The sequence below is a fragment of the Myotis nattereri genome, assembly GCF_964212035.1.
Source record: "Myotis nattereri genome assembly, chromosome: 9".
In the NCBI taxonomy this organism is placed as follows: domain Eukaryota; kingdom Metazoa; phylum Chordata; class Mammalia; order Chiroptera; family Vespertilionidae; genus Myotis; species Myotis nattereri.
The window spans coordinates 17,528,910-17,545,915 of record NC_138084.1 but is presented as its reverse complement, the minus strand read 5'-3'; the positions used below and the strand labels follow the sequence as shown (position 1 = coordinate 17,545,915).

Here is a 17,006-nt window from a genome sequence, read left to right as displayed (position 1 = left end):
GAAAACTCAATAAAATGTATTAAAAAAAAAAAAAAAAAAGACTCACCAGCTTCCTGAGAGGAAGGGCAAATGCTGAAACAAGCCCCGCCCCTCCCAAAGTCTCCACAATGACAGTGGGTAAGAGGAAGTTTTCTACACCAATTCCTGCGCACTAAGGCAGCCAGAAGAATGTTCTCTGGTCATGCCACATTTCCATGGAAAATCTACTTGGTATTGCAGCTTGTTTCCAGACAGACTAGCTTGAGGAGCTAAAGGTCAAATAAGGACAAGAAACAGAATTGTACCTACTCTGTATCCAGTCTGGGGCCCTGCCCTCCTGGCGTCAGAACGACTGGGGAGAATGTCCTTTGGCTAAAAATGAAAAGAGAAGGTGAAAATGGAAACAACAGCCACACCTCACTGCATACTGCTCACCTCCCACTGGAATTTGGTATTTCATGCCTTTCCTCCCCCCAAGGGACTTAAACTTTAGAATTTATAAGTGCAGCCCTCCGTTATTAAACGTGTAGCCGAGGCAAAGTCCTGTGGTAGGGTCGGGAGAATGTACAGCGTGCAGTAAATCTCTCCCTGTCCTCCCTGGCACTTGCTGTGCCCTGAGGGAGGGATGTGGTGTGACAAGAACAAAAATGAGGAGTGGTGGGAGGATTAAACGGAACCATATGTAGAACAAAGCCTGGTGCACTGAAAAGGGACAGACACCGAGTTCTGGAGACACACTGTGGTGACTATGGTACAAGGCAGTATGTGCCAGGAGCTGCTGAAACCAAGCACCATGGTCTCCCAAGAGGGGAAGCTCACATCCCATTGGGAGAACATGGGGACGACTTCATGGAGGATAGGGTAATAGGGAGCAGGATGGTGAGATGGGAACCATTTCCAGCTCACTTAGTAGCTGTGATACCTCGGGCATCTCCTCACCTCTAAATGGGAGCAATTATCTTATTGGAGTATTTTTTAAAATATATTTTTATTTATTTCAGAAAGGGAAAGAGAAACATCGATGAGAGAGAATCATTGATTGGCTGCCTCCTGCACAGCCCCTACTGGGGATCGAGCCCACAACCCAGGCATGCCCTGACTGAGAATCAAGCCATGACCTCCTGGTTCATAGATTGATGCTCACTTATTGAGCCACACCAGCTGGGCTTATTGGATTATTGAGTTTAATATAGCATCTGAAAAAATTTGGTATGTGACAGCTGTTATCTAAGAAGAGGAGAGGATATCTGACAAGTACAGATAATGTGGGCAAAGTCATGGAGGTGATGGAGGCTGAAGAGTGGAATTGCATCTCTTCAACGCTGTATTTGAAGCTCATTTGAATAATTCGCACCCAAAACAGTAGCTGTCACATAGGACTCAGTAAATGTTTGTGAATAAATGGATGTCCTTCAGGACCCTGAAATTGAATTATATCTCAACCTCCCTAAGTCTGCAGTGGTAATTGCATTCACAAACTTTATTAAACACTTAATTATCACCCTGTTTCCCAAGCTAAACACCCTGGAGATGACTGAGTCCTCCCACCCTTACCTCTACTTCTAAGAAGTTGCTGCTAGGTTCTCAGAAATGCCTCTTGGATTTGTCATCTTCCCTCCATCCCCACTGTCTTGGTGGATCATCTCTGCTCAGCTGTTGCAGCAGCCTGTTATCTTGTCTTCCTGCCATCAGCGTGGCACAGTAGGCAGTAGATAAGCTGGAGCTCTGCCCGATGACAAGGTCTGGAGGACAGCTACAACTGCCTGCCTATGCAAGCTTCTGGCAGGGGTAAAATATTTCTGACCCACATTTCTTAAGACTTCTTGCCCTAGCGTCCTAAATCTTTACACCCCGAGCCCACGCCATACAGTCCCAATTCTACAACCTCCACTGCTCTGTGCCTCTATACCTCACCAGTAGTTGCTCTCTGTGTTTATCTTCCACTGAAGCCTTGCAAGATATTTATAAATAGAAAGTGGGTGTAAAGTTCTGCAAATGTGTCAAGGCTAATTCCATCTCCATTTGAGCTTTGAAATTCCTTTCCACCTCTTCATCTTCCATCTTCTCTCAAAGTCTTTGATTCCTGCTCTCTCCTTGTTTACGGCCATGATAAACCTGGAAACCATAGTGGCTAAGAGGTGTGACCTGGAAAGAGTGGAAAAACTAAATGGATTTATCATGTATAGACAACTGTGCAGAGTAAAAGCTATTGAAATAACAAATCTACTTACCACCTAATAATAGGGTATTTGCTGGTGGCCTACTACATGTCCTGCCCATATATTCATTAGTTCCAACCCATAAAACAGCCATTTACTGGTAAGCAGTATCACCCCTACTTTACTGATAGATTTGCCCAAGGCTGGTGAATGACAAAGCCAGGATTCAGACCCAGGCCTGCAAGCCTGGGGAATTCCTATATGCTGTGCACATGTATTGAGTACTACTGTTTTTCTGCATTAAAATAGGGGAACAGATTTTAGGAGTTGAAACTTGATGAACAGGAACTCGTGATTTTATAACAATAAAAGGGTCAACATTGTATATTATGGTTGCATGGTCAGAAACCCAACAAACTGGCCTAAAAAAAAAAAGAATTTATTGGCTCAAGTAGCAGAAATGGCCAGTGGTTAATCCACTGGTTCAAGCAAAGGCATCAGGACTCCCATCTTCATCCCATGGGTCTGCCTACCTCTGCCTAGTTTCCCTCAGGCAGGCTCATTCCATGTGGCAGCAACATGCCAAGTGGCGTGTTGGCTTCTTAGGGCTTGTTACTCCAGAGAACGAGCTAATATCTCTTAGGGAAGCTCCTGGAGGACTCTGGCCTCAAATACAGGTCCATCTGCAAGCCATTCAGTACTCTGGAGTACTCGACTGGCCGGACCTGAGTCTCAGGCCCAGCTGAAGGGGTCAGGATCCAGGGTAAGCCCCACTGGAACCTTATACTTTGAGCTGGAGCAGCATGGCTCATCAAACAACTTGTTAGTAAGGGGCAGAGCAAGAATTCAGACACACCTGGGTGTTTGACAGCAAAGCCTGCATGCTTTGTACCGCAGCACATGGAGAGGGGGGGGGGGCGGGGGGCGGTGGTGGCAGACACGGAGCCTTTGGTGAGACTGAAAGATGAACTCTTGGAAGCTGTGTCCCTGTGGGAGCTCACCTTCAACTGCCCAGCCGTGCTCTGAGGGCAGGATGGCACTGGGCTGGCAGACGGCCTCTGCTCTGGCCACCAGAGTCCCCACAGCTACCTGCTGAGCGACAAATCCTTCACAGGCATCAGGGACAGGGTCCTCTCTCAGTGGGGAAAAAAACTACCATGGAGCTGCTGCCACAAGCTTCCTGTGACCATAGGCAAGAATTGCCTCCTGGTGCTGTGGGTGTAACAGGAACCACAGGAGAAAGTCAAATCAAGAAAGAGGGCATGTGGGGCATGGAATGGATGGATGAATAAAACATCCTAGGAAATAATTTGAAAAACAAAATTCCTTAAATATGTTTTTATTGATCTCAGAGATAGGAAGGGAGGGGGGGAGAGAGAGAGAGAAATATCAATGATGAGAGACAGTCATCAATCAGCTGCCTCCTACTGGGGATTGAGCCCGAAACCCGGGTCAGGAATCAAACCATGACCACCTGGTTCATAGGTCGATGCTCAAACACTGAGCCACACCGGCTGGGTTAATTTTAAAAATTCATAGAAAAATTAGGATCCCACACTTAGAGACTTGAAGTGGGGATGTGGCACAGGAGAGACAGGAAGCTCTACAATAGGCAGTGGGGACAGCCCACTAGCAGAAAGACCTGGGACAGAGGGAGCGCCGAAGAAACCAATGTGGCTCTGCAGAGAGCGCCTGACAGGCTCGAGAATTAAAAGGCAGGGATGGAGATGAACCCGCGAAGTCCCTGATACACTGAGACTTGGAAAGGATGTAGAAAGTGAAAATGTCGGTTATATTCAGACTAAGGAATAAACAGGAAAGGACCCCTCAGATGAGGTGTCAGGCTGGCCTTTGTTGGAAACAGATTTCTTCATTGTCCCCTGAGGAAAAGCATTTCTGAACTGGAATGAGTAAAGCAATACAAGGTTTAGAGGAAATTGAAACCCCAAATAAAAGAGATGGGAAGAAAAAAATCTAGGCACCTAGCCATTTAAAATGAGATGCAAATTCCAAGATGCTGAAATACCTTTGCAGGTAACATCTGAGAACCCTTGCCAGTGTAGCTGATAAAAGGAAAGGGAGCACAGTGCAGGATGGCTGCAGATGTCCTGATACTCAGAAGACAGGAAAAAATAGATTCTGGAAACTCTAGGTGGGCACATTTGAGGTAAATCCCCCAAAATTTATTCTAGAATACAATATTAAACAGAGTTTGGGAACACCTAGAAAAATAATCGGTACCTTCACTAAGAACAGACACAGTAAATAATACCAACAATTAATTATTATTTATTTGGAAGGCCACTAGGAAAAGTCCTTGACCATAGTGTAACTTGTTTCCAGTTGGACATTGAATGCCTCCGATTGAGGAGACAGCTGGGAAAACTGATCTCAGAGATCGAACCATCAGCTGGCGTCATGCCGCTCCCCCCGCTGGGTGTCCAGGGGACACAAATCTGGAGACGAGCCTTAAGTTCCATGCTTCGGGGCTCCGCAGGCTCTGCACTTGGTCAGCTCCATACTTGGCCAGTGCCCGCCACACTCACCATGTCTGCAGACGGCACCACTTGCTGAGAGCAAACACTAATATTTGTCCGAATCCAGATTCTAAAGCATCTTGAAACAGTGGCTGAAACCAACAGGGTGAATTTAAAAGAAGTGAAAAGCAGATGCCATTGTGTTACAATTGCCTACCGTATCCAGTACAGCAACATGCTGTGCAGGTTTGTAGCCTAGCAATAACCATTCATACCATCTCGGTTTGTGTAACATTTTATGATGTGTGTACAATGACAAAGTCTCTTGAGGACACATTTCTCAGAATATATTCCTGTTAAGTGACCGAAGACAGTATAAACAAACCTTGTTACTTCTTTACTAATTTACTACCTAAGCTCAAATTCTCAGATTCTTCACTAATTAAGCACCCAAACCTAGTTTCTTTTGTCTTGTCAATTTCTCACAAATTTATTGTTTTGTTTTTTGGGGTTTTTTAAAATATATTTTATTGATTTTTTACAGAGTACAGAGAGGAAGGGAGAAAGATAGTTAGAAACATCGATGAGAGAGAAACATCGATCCGCTGCCTCCCGCACATCTCCCACTGGGGATGTGCCCGCAGCCCAGGTACATGCCCTTGACCGGAATCGAACCTGGGACCCTTCAGTCCGCAAGCCGACCTCTATCCACTGAGCCAAACCGGTTTTGGCATTTATTGTTTTTTTTGAAAAGAATAAAAATGGCCTCCTTTGGTCATTTCTTGAGCTTCCCTTTGTCCCCCCAAAAATGTATGAAGACATGCATTTAGGTTTTTCTTTTTAACCAGCTGCGTAAGCATGGGAGGAAGGAAGTTTGGCTTGACAGTGATGCACACAGGAAAAGGCTGAGGGCTTTCAACCGGCCTCAGGTTGAATAGAAGCCAATAGGAATGGAGCAGCTGCTTAAAAAGATAGTGGTTCTCCCACCCATTTTTATTTTAGGTACAAAAGGTTGAAACAGTGAAAAGTGTGTCTCTCCCGTATAACCATTTCTCTTCCCAGGAGGCACCTGCTGTTAACAGTTTCTAGTAGATCCTCTGCACATAAAAGCAAATGTATGCTTTCTTTTTCTTTTTTTACATAAAGGGTAGCATGCTGTATATCTTGTTTTTCACTGATCAGTAAATCTTAGAGCTTATTTCATATCATTATTCAAAATGACTCCTCATTCTTTTGTAAAGGATGCACAGTATTCCGTATATATGTGCCAGAATTTATTTAATGGACCCTCGATTGCTGGACCTATAGATCATTTCCAGTGGTCTGCTATTATAAACAATGCTTCAATGAATGAGTAACTTATTTCAAATGTGTTGGCGTGTATCTGAAGAAGAGCTGTCTGAGAAGTGGAATCACTGAGTGAAAGGGTATACACATTTAAATTTGGTAGATATTGTCCAGTTGTGACCACTTAACAATGTGTGAGGGTCAGTTTTTCCACCTCCTTACCAACAGATTGTGTTATACATATTATTGCTCTTTGACAATCTGAGGGGTAAAAAAATAATGGCATCTTAATGTAACTTTCTTATTCTAATACTTTTTTATTGTTTATATCCTTTACCCATTTTTCTACTGAATTGTCTTTCTTAGAGCTCTTTGTATATTAAAGAAATTTTATGATATGAGTTACAAGTGTTTTCCAGTTTGTAGTTTGTCTTTCTATTTTGTTTCTGCCATGTTTTCCTTTTTTCTTTTTTAAAAGATTTTTAGAGAGGCAAAGAAAGAGAGAAACATCAATATGAGAGCGAACCATCAATTGGCTGCCTCCTGCACACTCCCTACAGGGATCCAGCCCACAACTTGGGTATGTGCCCTGACCAGGAATTGAACCAGAAACCTTTCAGTGCATGGACTGACACCCAGCCAACTGATCCACACTGTCAGGGCGCTGTTTTCCTTTTAAGCTGTATAATAAAATACATATCCATCATTTTTTTGACTTCTGGAATATATGCTATAGTTCAAAGTTCTTCCTCAGGAAGTTTTTACAAATCATCAGTTGATTTTTCTAAGTGCGAGTCTGGAGGCCACTGGGTTCAGCCATGTGATTCCTCTTCATGGTCCCTTGTACAGTTGCAGTCAGACAGTGGCTGTGCCCCGAGCCATCTTGAAGGCTTCCTCACCCGTATTGTGAGCAATTGATGCTGGAACCTCAGCTGGGATCAGGGACAGTTCTTGGGGTATAACTTGTGCAGCTGCACCAGGCCCCACACTTAGGTTTAATGCCCTGTTGTCACCACTTAAATTCTTAATTTTTGAATAAGAGGCCTGCATTTTCGTTCTGCACTGGATCTTGCAGTTAAATAGCTGGCCCTGACTGGAGCTGTTGGCCACAACATCTATACTTTCCAGGTGGCCTGGGCTTTCTCAAGCATGGTGGCTGGGTTCCAAGTGGGAGAGTTTCCAGAAAGAGACACAATATCACCTTTTATGACTGAACCAAAATTCTCCTAAGGTCACAGTGTAAGAAGTGGGAAGAGATGCTGCCACAGCTGTCCTTGGAAAATGCAGTTTGCCAATCTGGTCATGAGCAGGTCACTTCCCATCCCTGGCCTCAACCTCCCCATCTGCAGAAAGGGGGGCGGGGGGCGGTGTTCAGTTCCCCTCTGGCAAAGGCCAAGGGAGAGTTGGGACCTTGATCCTGGAAGCCACTCCCAGCGTTCCCCTCCCAGTACTCAGGGGAATTGGAACCCAGCCCATCAGGCTGGGAGCTCTGACCATTTTCTCCCCTGGAGGTCTGAAATCTCCAAGGAAGGCAGAGACTCCGCGCCCTGACATCTGTTTCTCCGGCCAGCATCTCTGCTTGGCTGCCTCCTCCTCTGCTCTCATTTCTCCCTGGGGCATGTTGTCTCTCTCATTAACTTCCCTTCACCTCCCAGCAGGTCCCTAGACTCTGAGGTCTGTTAATGCCCCTGTAATCACCTGGCAAACCAGGAAGCTAATTAAATTGTGAGTTTGTGCCCTTGCTGGTTTGGCGCAATGGATAGAGCATCAGCCTGTGGACGGAAGGGTCCCAGGTTGGATTCTGGTCAAGGGCACATGTGGGCTTGATCCCCAGTGTGGGGTGTGCAGGAGGCAGCCAATCAATGATTCTCTCTCATCATTGATGTTTCTATCTCTCTATCCTCCCTTCCTCTCCGAAATCAATAAAAATATATTTTAAAAATTTAGTGAAAAAGCAACCATGTAGGTTGCTTGGTGTAAAAAAAAAATAATAATAATTGTGAGTTTATGCCGCACCCTGTCAATCTGCATCTCTCTTCTCAGCCTCTCTCCCATCTGTCTCTTCCCTTTGCCTATCTACTGGCCCTGCGCAGTTCAGATCCATCTGAACACAGTATTTTCTCCCAGTCTCCCTCCTCTCCACTCTGCTTCCTGTCAGTCCTTCACTCTGCAGCCAGAGTGGTCTTACAACACAGCGCTGAGCACTCTCCCCTCTGCTGCAGGATAAACTGAGCTCCTTAGCTCAGCATTTAAGCCTAATATGCAAATCAACTGAACAGAACAACCAGTTGCTATGACACACACTGACCACCAGGGGGCAGATGCTCAATGCAGGAGCTGCCCCCAGGCCAGCCAAGGTGGGTGCCAGCAGGGGGCCTCCCAATCGCCCCTCTGGTCACCCCGCAGAGGGAGGCAACTAGCGGCGGCAATTGGGAGGAAGGCATCAGGGCTGGCCAGCAAGTGGTGCCAGGCCGGCCAAGGCGGGTGCCAGTGGGGGCTCCCCAATCACTGGCCAGGCCTAGGGACCCTACCCATGCACAAATTTCGTGCATCAGGCCTCTAGTATGTATATAAATGTAGATAGAATATGCGGAACAACAAATTTAAGGGGAAAGGCACCTTCAAGATGGCAGCCCTGCCCTCAGAAGGGTTGAGGCTGCCAGAGGTCAGTTTCCTGCCTTCCCCAGTCCATCTGCTACATTCCTGTGAGGTTCATTCCACCCTCCCCTCGCCTCATGCCCTCTCCATAGGCCTTGCAAGCTTGTAAAGGAGACAGTCATGGTCTGACAGGGCTAGACAGGTGTTTCACCCTATGCCCCCAAATGCCCTCATGCCCAGCCTCCGCTCATTCCTTTAAGGTACGTAGTCATTCATCATTCGCCTAACATCCTGAAGACGTCATGAGGACTAACGTACTAAATCAACTGGGACCACTAAGTTTTGGGGGGTAGCATACGAAAAGCTCCAGAGGGCTTCACGGGTCACCAAGCTTCTAAGGGAACATAGAGAGGGCCAGGACCCGAGCCCAGGCCCCCCACCTAGTCAGCCGGGTCAGGAACGGCACCAGCAGCTGGCACCTCAGAGCAGGGCTCTTGAAAAGCCTTCCACTCGGTGTACTGAGTGCCAGGCAGCCATCGCCTCCACAGCGGCCACGGTCACGGTCTCGAGAGAACAGCAGCTCTGATTAAGAGAGTCCAGCTCCCTGGGCTCCCGGGATGGGATCAAAGCCTAGAGTGGGGCCTTGGGAAGGGCCTCTCATGGGTGCTGACCTGGAAGACAGCTGCTCCCAGCCCTGCCGCCTGCCCCCCCCCCACCCCCCCACCCCCAATCCTGCTACCCTGGCCCTGCTAGGCAGGCTGTCAGGGTCCCTCTGCACACAGGTCCTTCAAATCCTTTGCTTGTCCCTCTCAACCCTCTCCCTTCTCTCCGGCACGGCACCGACAAAGCAGCCTTTCCAGCCAAAATTCAATTCTGCCCCAAAGAGTCCACCCCTTCCTCACCCCTCCCCAGGAGGCCGAGGCTGAGCCTGTGATGTCTGGGTGCTGTGTCTTCCTCCTCCTGCCCTAACCAACCGGGGGCATTTGTTTTCGGATTTGGAGGCGAGGAAGAAAAATTAGGTCAATTTAAGCCCTTCCTATACTGGCGACATTGACCCCAGTGCCACTCAGCCTGGACATCGGCCCAGCCAAACTCTCACCTTCCACTGTCCTTGCAGCCCGGAGGCCAGCCCGGTCTCTGTCCTGCTCCAGTGCCCTCTCCCCCAACCAGGGAGGAGGACGGTCTATATACTGTAGACTCTACAGTGCCCTGGGCCACCCCCACGCCCCCAGTCTGGCCTCTGCGCAGGCCTCAGTTTCCCCTTCTGCTCGCTTGGATTAATGCAGCCCGCACGCTAGAGCCAGAGGGAGGAAGCCAGCTCCAGGGAGGTCGCGCAGGAGGAAGGACCCCGAGTCCGCGCAGCCTGCACAGGGGCCTCCTCGGCGCTGGTGCCCAGCCCCGGGGTCCGCGGCTCGGCTTCCCGCCGTGGCGCGCCCCGCCCTCCGGCTTCCCTGCTCTCCCTTCCCGCCTCGCCCCTGCCCCTCCTCCCGCCCGGCTGCCGGCTCCTTCTCTAGCTGCCCTCTTTCCCTCGCGCCTCGCCCCCGCGCCCACCGGGTCCCCGCACCCCGCGCCGGCCCGGGAGCAGCTGCCGAGCCCCCGCCGCCCCGCCAGGCCCCTCCCGCCGCAGCGCGGGCGGTCGGTGCGCGGCCCGGAGCCCGGAGCCCGGAGCCCAGAACCGAGCGGGCTCGCAGCGGACCGACCCGACCCCCGTTCTCACCCAGGTGAGGCGAGGGCAGCTGGAGGGCGGGGGCTGGGGAGGTGCGGGCGGCGGGGTTTAACCTGAATTGGGGGCGGGGGCGGGGAGGGCGCGTGGAAATCGGGTCCTTCCCTGCAAGGAGGATCTGGGAGCTTTTTCATGAGGCTCAAGGGCTTTCTCTCGGAAAAGATGAATAAAGGAGGCTCTGGGGGGGCGGGGGGATATGAGGGGAGGAGGTCTGGGGTACCCCTTTATGGGGGATTTTTTCCCATGAGCAATGATTCATTGGCTTCTGTGAAGGGGGGGCTTCTTGGGAGCACGGGGAGCCTTCACGGTAGGTGGGGAGGGGAGCTCTTGAGGGAGGCAGGATTTGGGGAGCGGGCTGGGCGAGGAGAGGGGCTGAGATCCCCTTAGCCTGCCGTCGCTGCACCTCCCGCGTGGGTCCCCGGGCTCCGGGTCTGCCCGCTTATCCGTGCCCCAGTTTTTTCTCTTTAAAGATGACTATTTTGCGCTCCACCTGGACAGAGCTAGGAGCAGCCATTTCCCTCCCTGCAGCTGTGATGCCCACCTGACCCCTCCCCCCTCTGGCCTGCTCAGGGAAGGAGGGCACCTAGGCATCTGGGAACTGGGCAGTGGTGGAACAAAGGTGGGGTCCTAGACACACGGGGCACCAGCCGGCTGGGGGTAGGATGGGCAGGCGCCCGTAGCAGGACAGCTGAGAGAGCAGCAGGGTCTGGAAGAGCTCAGATGCTCCCACGCTCTCAGAAGGCAAAACGGGGGAGTTCTTGTTTGGTTGGTTTTATTTGGTTTTGCTTTCTTTCTTCACCCCCGATGCCAAGACTCATTCCACTGGACTCCCCTCCTAATTTTGCAAAAAGGGAAACTGAGGCAGAGGACAGGTTGTCTGGAAATAGTGGTGTTTAGGAGGGAAAGGCCGTGGAGAGGAGGGCACACTGATTTTGGAGTCAAAAACCCTGTTTCAAGGCTTGCCTCAGTGCTCCATGTGTGATCTTGGTCCAAAACACGCCCTCTTGTTGGGTCCTGGCTTTTCTCATCTATGAAGTGGGCGAGGACCCACTCGTCTGCCAGGTGCCCAGATGTTTCCAAAGAATTTTTCAAAGGGGGATGCACTGAAGTGCAGTCTTCCCCACTCCGAACGGCGGTGGGTCCCTCCTGCCTCCCCCCCCCCCCCCACGGGTTTCGGCGCTAACCCACAGGGGGCCTCTGTAGGAAATAGGAAAGGTACCTCCTCTGGGGGGAGAGGGTTCAGCTGGGCTGGGGACTTGGGGTCTTTATGAAGAGGGTTAGGAAAAGGCACACTTTTCTCCAGCCCCACACATTCAGGCAAGTGTAATGCGGGCTAGGTTCCAGTGCCCACCTACCCCAAGGTGAATGGCCTTGCTGTGTAGAGCACATCTGTACAGCTGCACCTGGCAGGTCCCCATGTCTCAGAGAGACATAAAGCGACACACGCTCCCAGGATACTGCCTACAGAAGCCCCCATGCTAGGCTGCTGCCAGCGCATTTTCTGTCCTGCTTTGTCTCCATTTCAAGGCCTTTGGGTATTCGATTCCCAGAGCCTATGCCTACTAGGCAGCTGATGGAACCCCACCATCGGAGAGCGGCTCCTTTGAGTTAAGCAGTGCCTTCACCAAGGGCCCAGGAGTAGGCGTTACTGAGTCCCTAACCCCTGACGTCAAGAACTTGATCAGGTTGCTTTTCTCAAGGCCAAGAGCAGAAGCACCTCCACACCTGGGTGACACAGCCGTGCAGACTGTGTTCACACCTGTTATCTCAGAACAGTCTCACAGTCAGGCTTCCTCCCCTTTACACAGAGGAAGCCGTGCCCAGAGAAGTTAAGGAACTTGCCTCAGATGTCACAGCGTCAGTGGTAGAGCCAGGACCCAAGCAAGCCCAGGTCTAGCTGTCGGTCCTCTCCACTGCACGGAAGAGCAAAGCTGCTGACCTCACACTGTCAGAGGCCGGCCGGAATGGTGGCTCTCCCCTTTCCCTGTGACCAGCCCCCAGGCTCAGAGAAGTCAGAAGGGCCCCTGAGGAATCCGGAAGCCCAGCGTGGAAGCTGACTCTGGTGTGGATCAGAGACCAGGGAGGGGTCAGGGAGGAGCCATTTCCTTTCCTGCCCAGATGGGCTGAAACAGCAGCCATCACGGAGGGCATCAGTACAGCAAGCCAATGCCTGAGGGAAAGGCAAACCAGAGACCACAGAATAGCCACAGGAAAATGCAGCAGCCCAGGGGATGGCGGGCACTCAGAGACAGACCCCTTGCCCACCCCTTGTGTTCCCAGGGCCCCTGGTGCCAGGGGAAGGGGGCAGGGGCAGCCCCTACAGACAGAACACTCTGCTTGCATCTGTGTTCTACGCGTGCCAGCTTTCACCGGAGGAAGGGGTTCCGGTGTTGTAACAACAGGAGTTTGGAGAATCACTGGCCTAATCTAATGGTTCCCAAAGTGTGGTCCCTGGACCAGCAGCATCTACTTTACCTGGGGATGCGTTGGAAAACGAACATTCTCAGGCCTCGTGAGACCTACTAAATGCAAACTCTGGCGATGAGGCCCAACCATGCCTGTGTGAATACGCTCTCCAGGCGAGACTGCCGCAGTTTGCACATCACTGGTCTCACCCAGGTGCGTGGGAAACCGAGTCCTAGTTACGCATCCAGGGCAGGGCTGGAAGAGAACCGGTCTCCGGGCCCAGAGCTCCGGGAATTTGGAGGTGCCCCCGCCCAACGCTCCTCTCCTTCCCTCTGCCCCCCTCTCCCCCTTGCAGGCGCCATGCTGCCGCTCCTGCTGGGCCTGCTGGGCCCGGCAGCCTCCTGGGCCCTGGGCCCTGGGCCCGGCTCCACGGAGCTGCGCTCGGCCTTCTCGGCGGCGCGCACCACGCCTCTGGAGGGCACTTCGGAGACGGAGATGGCGGTGACCTTCGACAAGGTGTACGTCAACATCGGGGGCGACTTCGACGCGGCCACGGGCCGGTTCCGCTGCCGCGTGCCGGGCGCCTACTTCTTCTCCTTCACGGCCGGCAAGGCGCCGCACAAGAGCCTGTCGGTGATGCTGGTGCGCAACCGCGACGAGGTGCAGGCGCTGGCCTTCGACGAGCAGCGGCGGCCCGGCGCGCGGCGCGCCGCCAGCCAGAGCGCCATGCTGCAGCTCGACTACGGCGACGCGGTGTGGCTGCGGCTGCACGGCGCCCCGCAGTACGCGCTGGGCGCGCCGGGCGCCACCTTCAGCGGCTACCTGGTCTACGCCGACGCCGACGCGCCCGCGCCTGCGCGCCGCCCGCCCGCGCCCGCGCCCCCCGAGCCGCGCTCGGCCTTCTCGGCGGCGCGCACGCGCAGCCTGGTGGGCTCGGACGCCGGCCCCCGCCCGCGGCACCGGCCGCTCGCCTTCGACACGGAGCTCGTCAACATCGGCGGCGACTTCGACGCGGAGGCCGGCGTGTTCCGCTGCCGCCTGCCCGGCGCCTACTTCTTCTCCTTCACGCTGGGCAAGCTGCCGCGGAAGACGCTGTCGGTGAAGCTGATGAAGAACCGCGACGAGGTGCAGGCCATGATCTACGACGACGGCGCGTCGCGGCGCCGCGAGATGCAGAGCCAGAGCGTGATGCTGGCGCTGCGGCGCGGCGACGCCGTGTGGCTGCTCAGCCACGACCACGACGGCTTCGGGGCCTACAGCAACCACGGCAAGTACATCACCTTCTCCGGCTTCCTGGTGTACCCCGACCCCGAGCCCGCGCCCGCCCCCGCCGCCGACCCCGCCGGCCCGCCCGGCCCCGCGCCGCTGGAGCTCTGAGCGCCCGCCCGGAGGAGCCGAGGGCGGGCAGGCCGAGCCGCGCGGCCCCGCCACTCGCCGGCGAGCATGGCGGCCAGCCCCGCGCGGCCGGATGCCAATAAAGCGGGCCTGCGCCGCGCCTGTGTCCCGACTTTCTCTGTCTTGTCTCTTTGGGGTGGGGTGAGGGCCAGGGGTCAGAGGGCACGCTTCGTCAGGCCTGGGAAGGTGAGCGGAGAATTTGAATCCGACACATCCGACCCGTGGGGGGCCTCCCGTGCGCGTCCTCCCGTGCGCGCCCCTCTCGGTCCGTCCCTGTCGAACTCCTCCCCGCGGGCCCTCCGTCCCTGGTCCGCGGGTGGTTGACGGCCATACCCAGCTCCTCTGGGAGCGCGGCGTCCAACCGGCATGCCTCCTCCGGCCCGGGGGTGAAGGGTGCAGCTGGCCCCTGGGTGCCCACCGCCTGCGGCCCGCATTCGGAGGGCGATCGGCTCAGCACAGGACCCAGGAGGCCGGAACAGAACACTTTATGGGGCGGGGGGGGGGGGGGGGCTCGGGATCAGGGGCTCCCCACCAGCTCGGCCTGCGCTGTCCATCCCCTCCCAGCCCCGCTGCCTCCTCTGACCGCTCCCCGCGGGCTGGTTGAGATGGACCGACACATCCCTCCGCCCTGAAAATGCATTTCTCCACCCGCTTCCCTTCACTCCCAACAGAGAACCAAGGACGCCAGGCTGTCCCCACCCAGCGGGGACGTGGAGGTTCAGGGCCCGGAGCGTGGCTGGGCTTCAGGGGGTGCCGAGCCGGGGTGTGGAGCGTTCAGAAGGCCCCGGATGCCCAGGGCCTCAGGGACGCCAGGGGAGCGCGGGGCCTGCCCCCCGACTTAGGGGCGGCTTCCCTTCCAGCATCTTTTAAAACACACTTCTCAGGCCTGACCCCAACACACACACACACACCATGCACACACACACATACACATACCACATACACACCACGCACACACAGACCACATACACACCACGCACAGACCACATACACACCACACACAGACCACATACACACCACGCACACGTACACACACCACACACACACATATCACACACCACACACACTGCCTGCAAGTCCTGCCTTTAGTTTTGCACCCGCTGCCTGTCAGGCCCAGGGAAGAAGACAGGGGAGAGGTAAGCATGGTCCAGGGTGCAGCCCTAAGCCCAAGGACCGGAGCACGGTGGGAAGAACCAGGTGCCAATGGAAGCCCCTGCCCAGGACGAGTCTGGCTTGGGGGTGGGAATTAGGGGGCTGATAGGTGAAAGGGGAGGGTCAGGGGATGGGGTCAAGGATTGAGGCCCAGGGCCCCAAAGAAGGAGGCTGGCCCTCGGGGCAGAAGCCTTTGCACAGGTCCCAGAGTGTTTCCTGTGCCAGGAGGGCAAAGACCTGGGCCCAGCGACCCCTCTCCTCAGCCTCCAAAGCCTTGTGGAGCCGGTAGACACAGGATAGGCCGGTGAGGAGCAGGTGTTCAAAATCCCAGGGGCTAAGAGGAGGCCCCTTCCGCAGGCCCTGGAACTGCTGCAGCCGCTGCTCAGCACCCTCCAAGTCACTGGGCACGTGGTGCTGCAGGAGGAGCCCGAGTCGGCGGCCTGGACGTGTGGACGCCAGTTCCTCATCCTGGATGTGTAGCTGCCCCGTGACATCCAGCTCCAGCCTGGCCCAGAGCAGCTGCAAGGGGAGCTGTGTAAGGAGTGGGCTGAGCTCCGGGGGCAGGGTAGGGAGCTAGAGTGGGCCAGGGGAGCATAAGCAGGCAGGAGGTCCCATGCTGGGTTGCCCCCCTCCCCCAGCAAGCCCAGCTTGAGACATCCCCCTTCCCAACTCTGAGTTTAGGGACCTCTGGACACTGCACCCCCACCCCTACCCCCACGTCCCAAGCTGGAGGAAAGACCTCAAACATCACTTCCGGGGCCTCTGGCTCCTGCAGGCCACCTGCCACGCTGGTGCTGTCCATGGGCTGCCCTGGGGCAGCAGAGAGAAGTCAGGCCCCTGCCAAGCTCCATCCTAAACAACCCAGCTTCCCAGAAGTGCCCCTTAGCTGCCTGTGAGAGTGTCTAGACTTTAGCTGCAAGAGTAGGATTGCCATTCCATTCCCCTCCACCCCACCCTCCCTACACACATACACACATTGACATTTACCACCCCAGGCATCGGTCTTATTCCAAGATCATCATCCCAAACCCAGATACCACCTCAGCAAATGTCCAGAACTCCTTGAACTTCGCAGTTCCCTTGGCCAAGAGCTCCAGGGCAACGGGTCACGAGACACTTTACTTCCCACTCCCCCTCCCTCCCTATCATCTGGTTTACAGTGTAACCTAAAACAGTGACCTTCCTTAAAGATTGAGGACCCCTTTTGGAAAGAACCCACTCCCTTACTCCTCAATAGTGATGGTATGCAAGGCAGGGAGACCAGGCAAGGCAGAATGTCTGTTACAGCTTTCTTCATCCCACCCCAGGGTGCACCCGTCCCTTGAAATGATTGTTCCAAACCCAGGGCAGATCAAGGGAAACTGCTTCAGGCATCAACCAGAATAAGCCCAGGCACAACTGTGTCCAAGGTCAGCACCTACGTTTATCTCCCTTCACTTCACCTGGGCCTTTCCTGTTCTAGGGGAGGGGCCCACGCCATTAACCTCTGCAGCACACGTCAGCCCGCAGTCCCGAGGCCCTGCTAGGCTCAGAACCAACTCTAACTGCTATTAGCCAGCAGCCTTCCTTGGTTCCCATCCACCCCACCCTGAAGCCCTGGTACCTTCATGGCGCTGGGTTGTAGTCAACCCAGGGAGGAGGCAGATGGCTACCATTAGCCAAGCCAGGAACTTAATTTTCCCCGCCATGCCCCACCGCGTCCTCCAAGTTCTGCTCTCCCCGGCTGCTCTCTGCTCCTGCATCCGTCTGCCACACACCATGGCTCCAGCTTTCCACTGCAGGCTGCTCAAGTGTTCCCTGCTTTGCGTGTCAGTCTTTAAAGCAAAACAG

General features: G+C 54.2%; 2 protein-coding genes across 3 annotated transcripts; one reads left to right on the top strand and one right to left on the bottom strand.

Annotated features, from left to right (window-relative positions):
• The first annotated feature begins 9,803 nt into the window (after positions 1-9,803).
• On the top strand, positions 9,804-14,136 carry C1QTNF4 (C1q and TNF related 4). Its single transcript, XM_081099870.1, has 2 exons — positions 9,804-10,221; positions 12,985-14,136. The coding sequence occupies exon 2, from the start codon at positions 12,990-12,992 to the stop codon at positions 14,004-14,006; it is 1,017 nt and encodes a 338-aa protein (XP_080955996.1). The 5' UTR covers positions 9,804-10,221; positions 12,985-12,989; the 3' UTR covers positions 14,007-14,136.
• Positions 14,137-14,493: 357 nt separating this feature from the next.
• On the bottom strand, positions 14,494-16,936 carry FAM180B (family with sequence similarity 180 member B; the record flags this gene model as incomplete). Of its 2 annotated transcripts, XM_081099472.1 has the most annotated exons (3): positions 14,494-15,695; positions 15,916-15,986; positions 16,780-16,936. In XM_081099472.1, the coding sequence occupies 3 exons, from the start codon at positions 16,934-16,936 to the stop codon at positions 15,300-15,302; spliced, it is 624 nt and encodes a 207-aa protein (XP_080955598.1). In that variant the 3' UTR covers positions 14,494-15,299. The 2 variants fall into 2 exon arrangements, with proteins under 2 accessions (XP_080955598.1, XP_080955597.1); XM_081099471.1 differs by lacking the exon at positions 15,916-15,986 and having other exon boundaries at positions 14,600-15,695; positions 16,780-16,893.
• Positions 16,937-17,006: the final 70 nt, after the last annotated feature.

Bases quoted from the DNA above. Each gene is read 5' to 3' on its own strand.
- C1QTNF4 (XM_081099870.1), top strand. From the start codon at position 12,990: ATGCTGCCGCTCCTGCTGGGCCTGCTGGGCCCGGCAGCCTCCTGGGCC.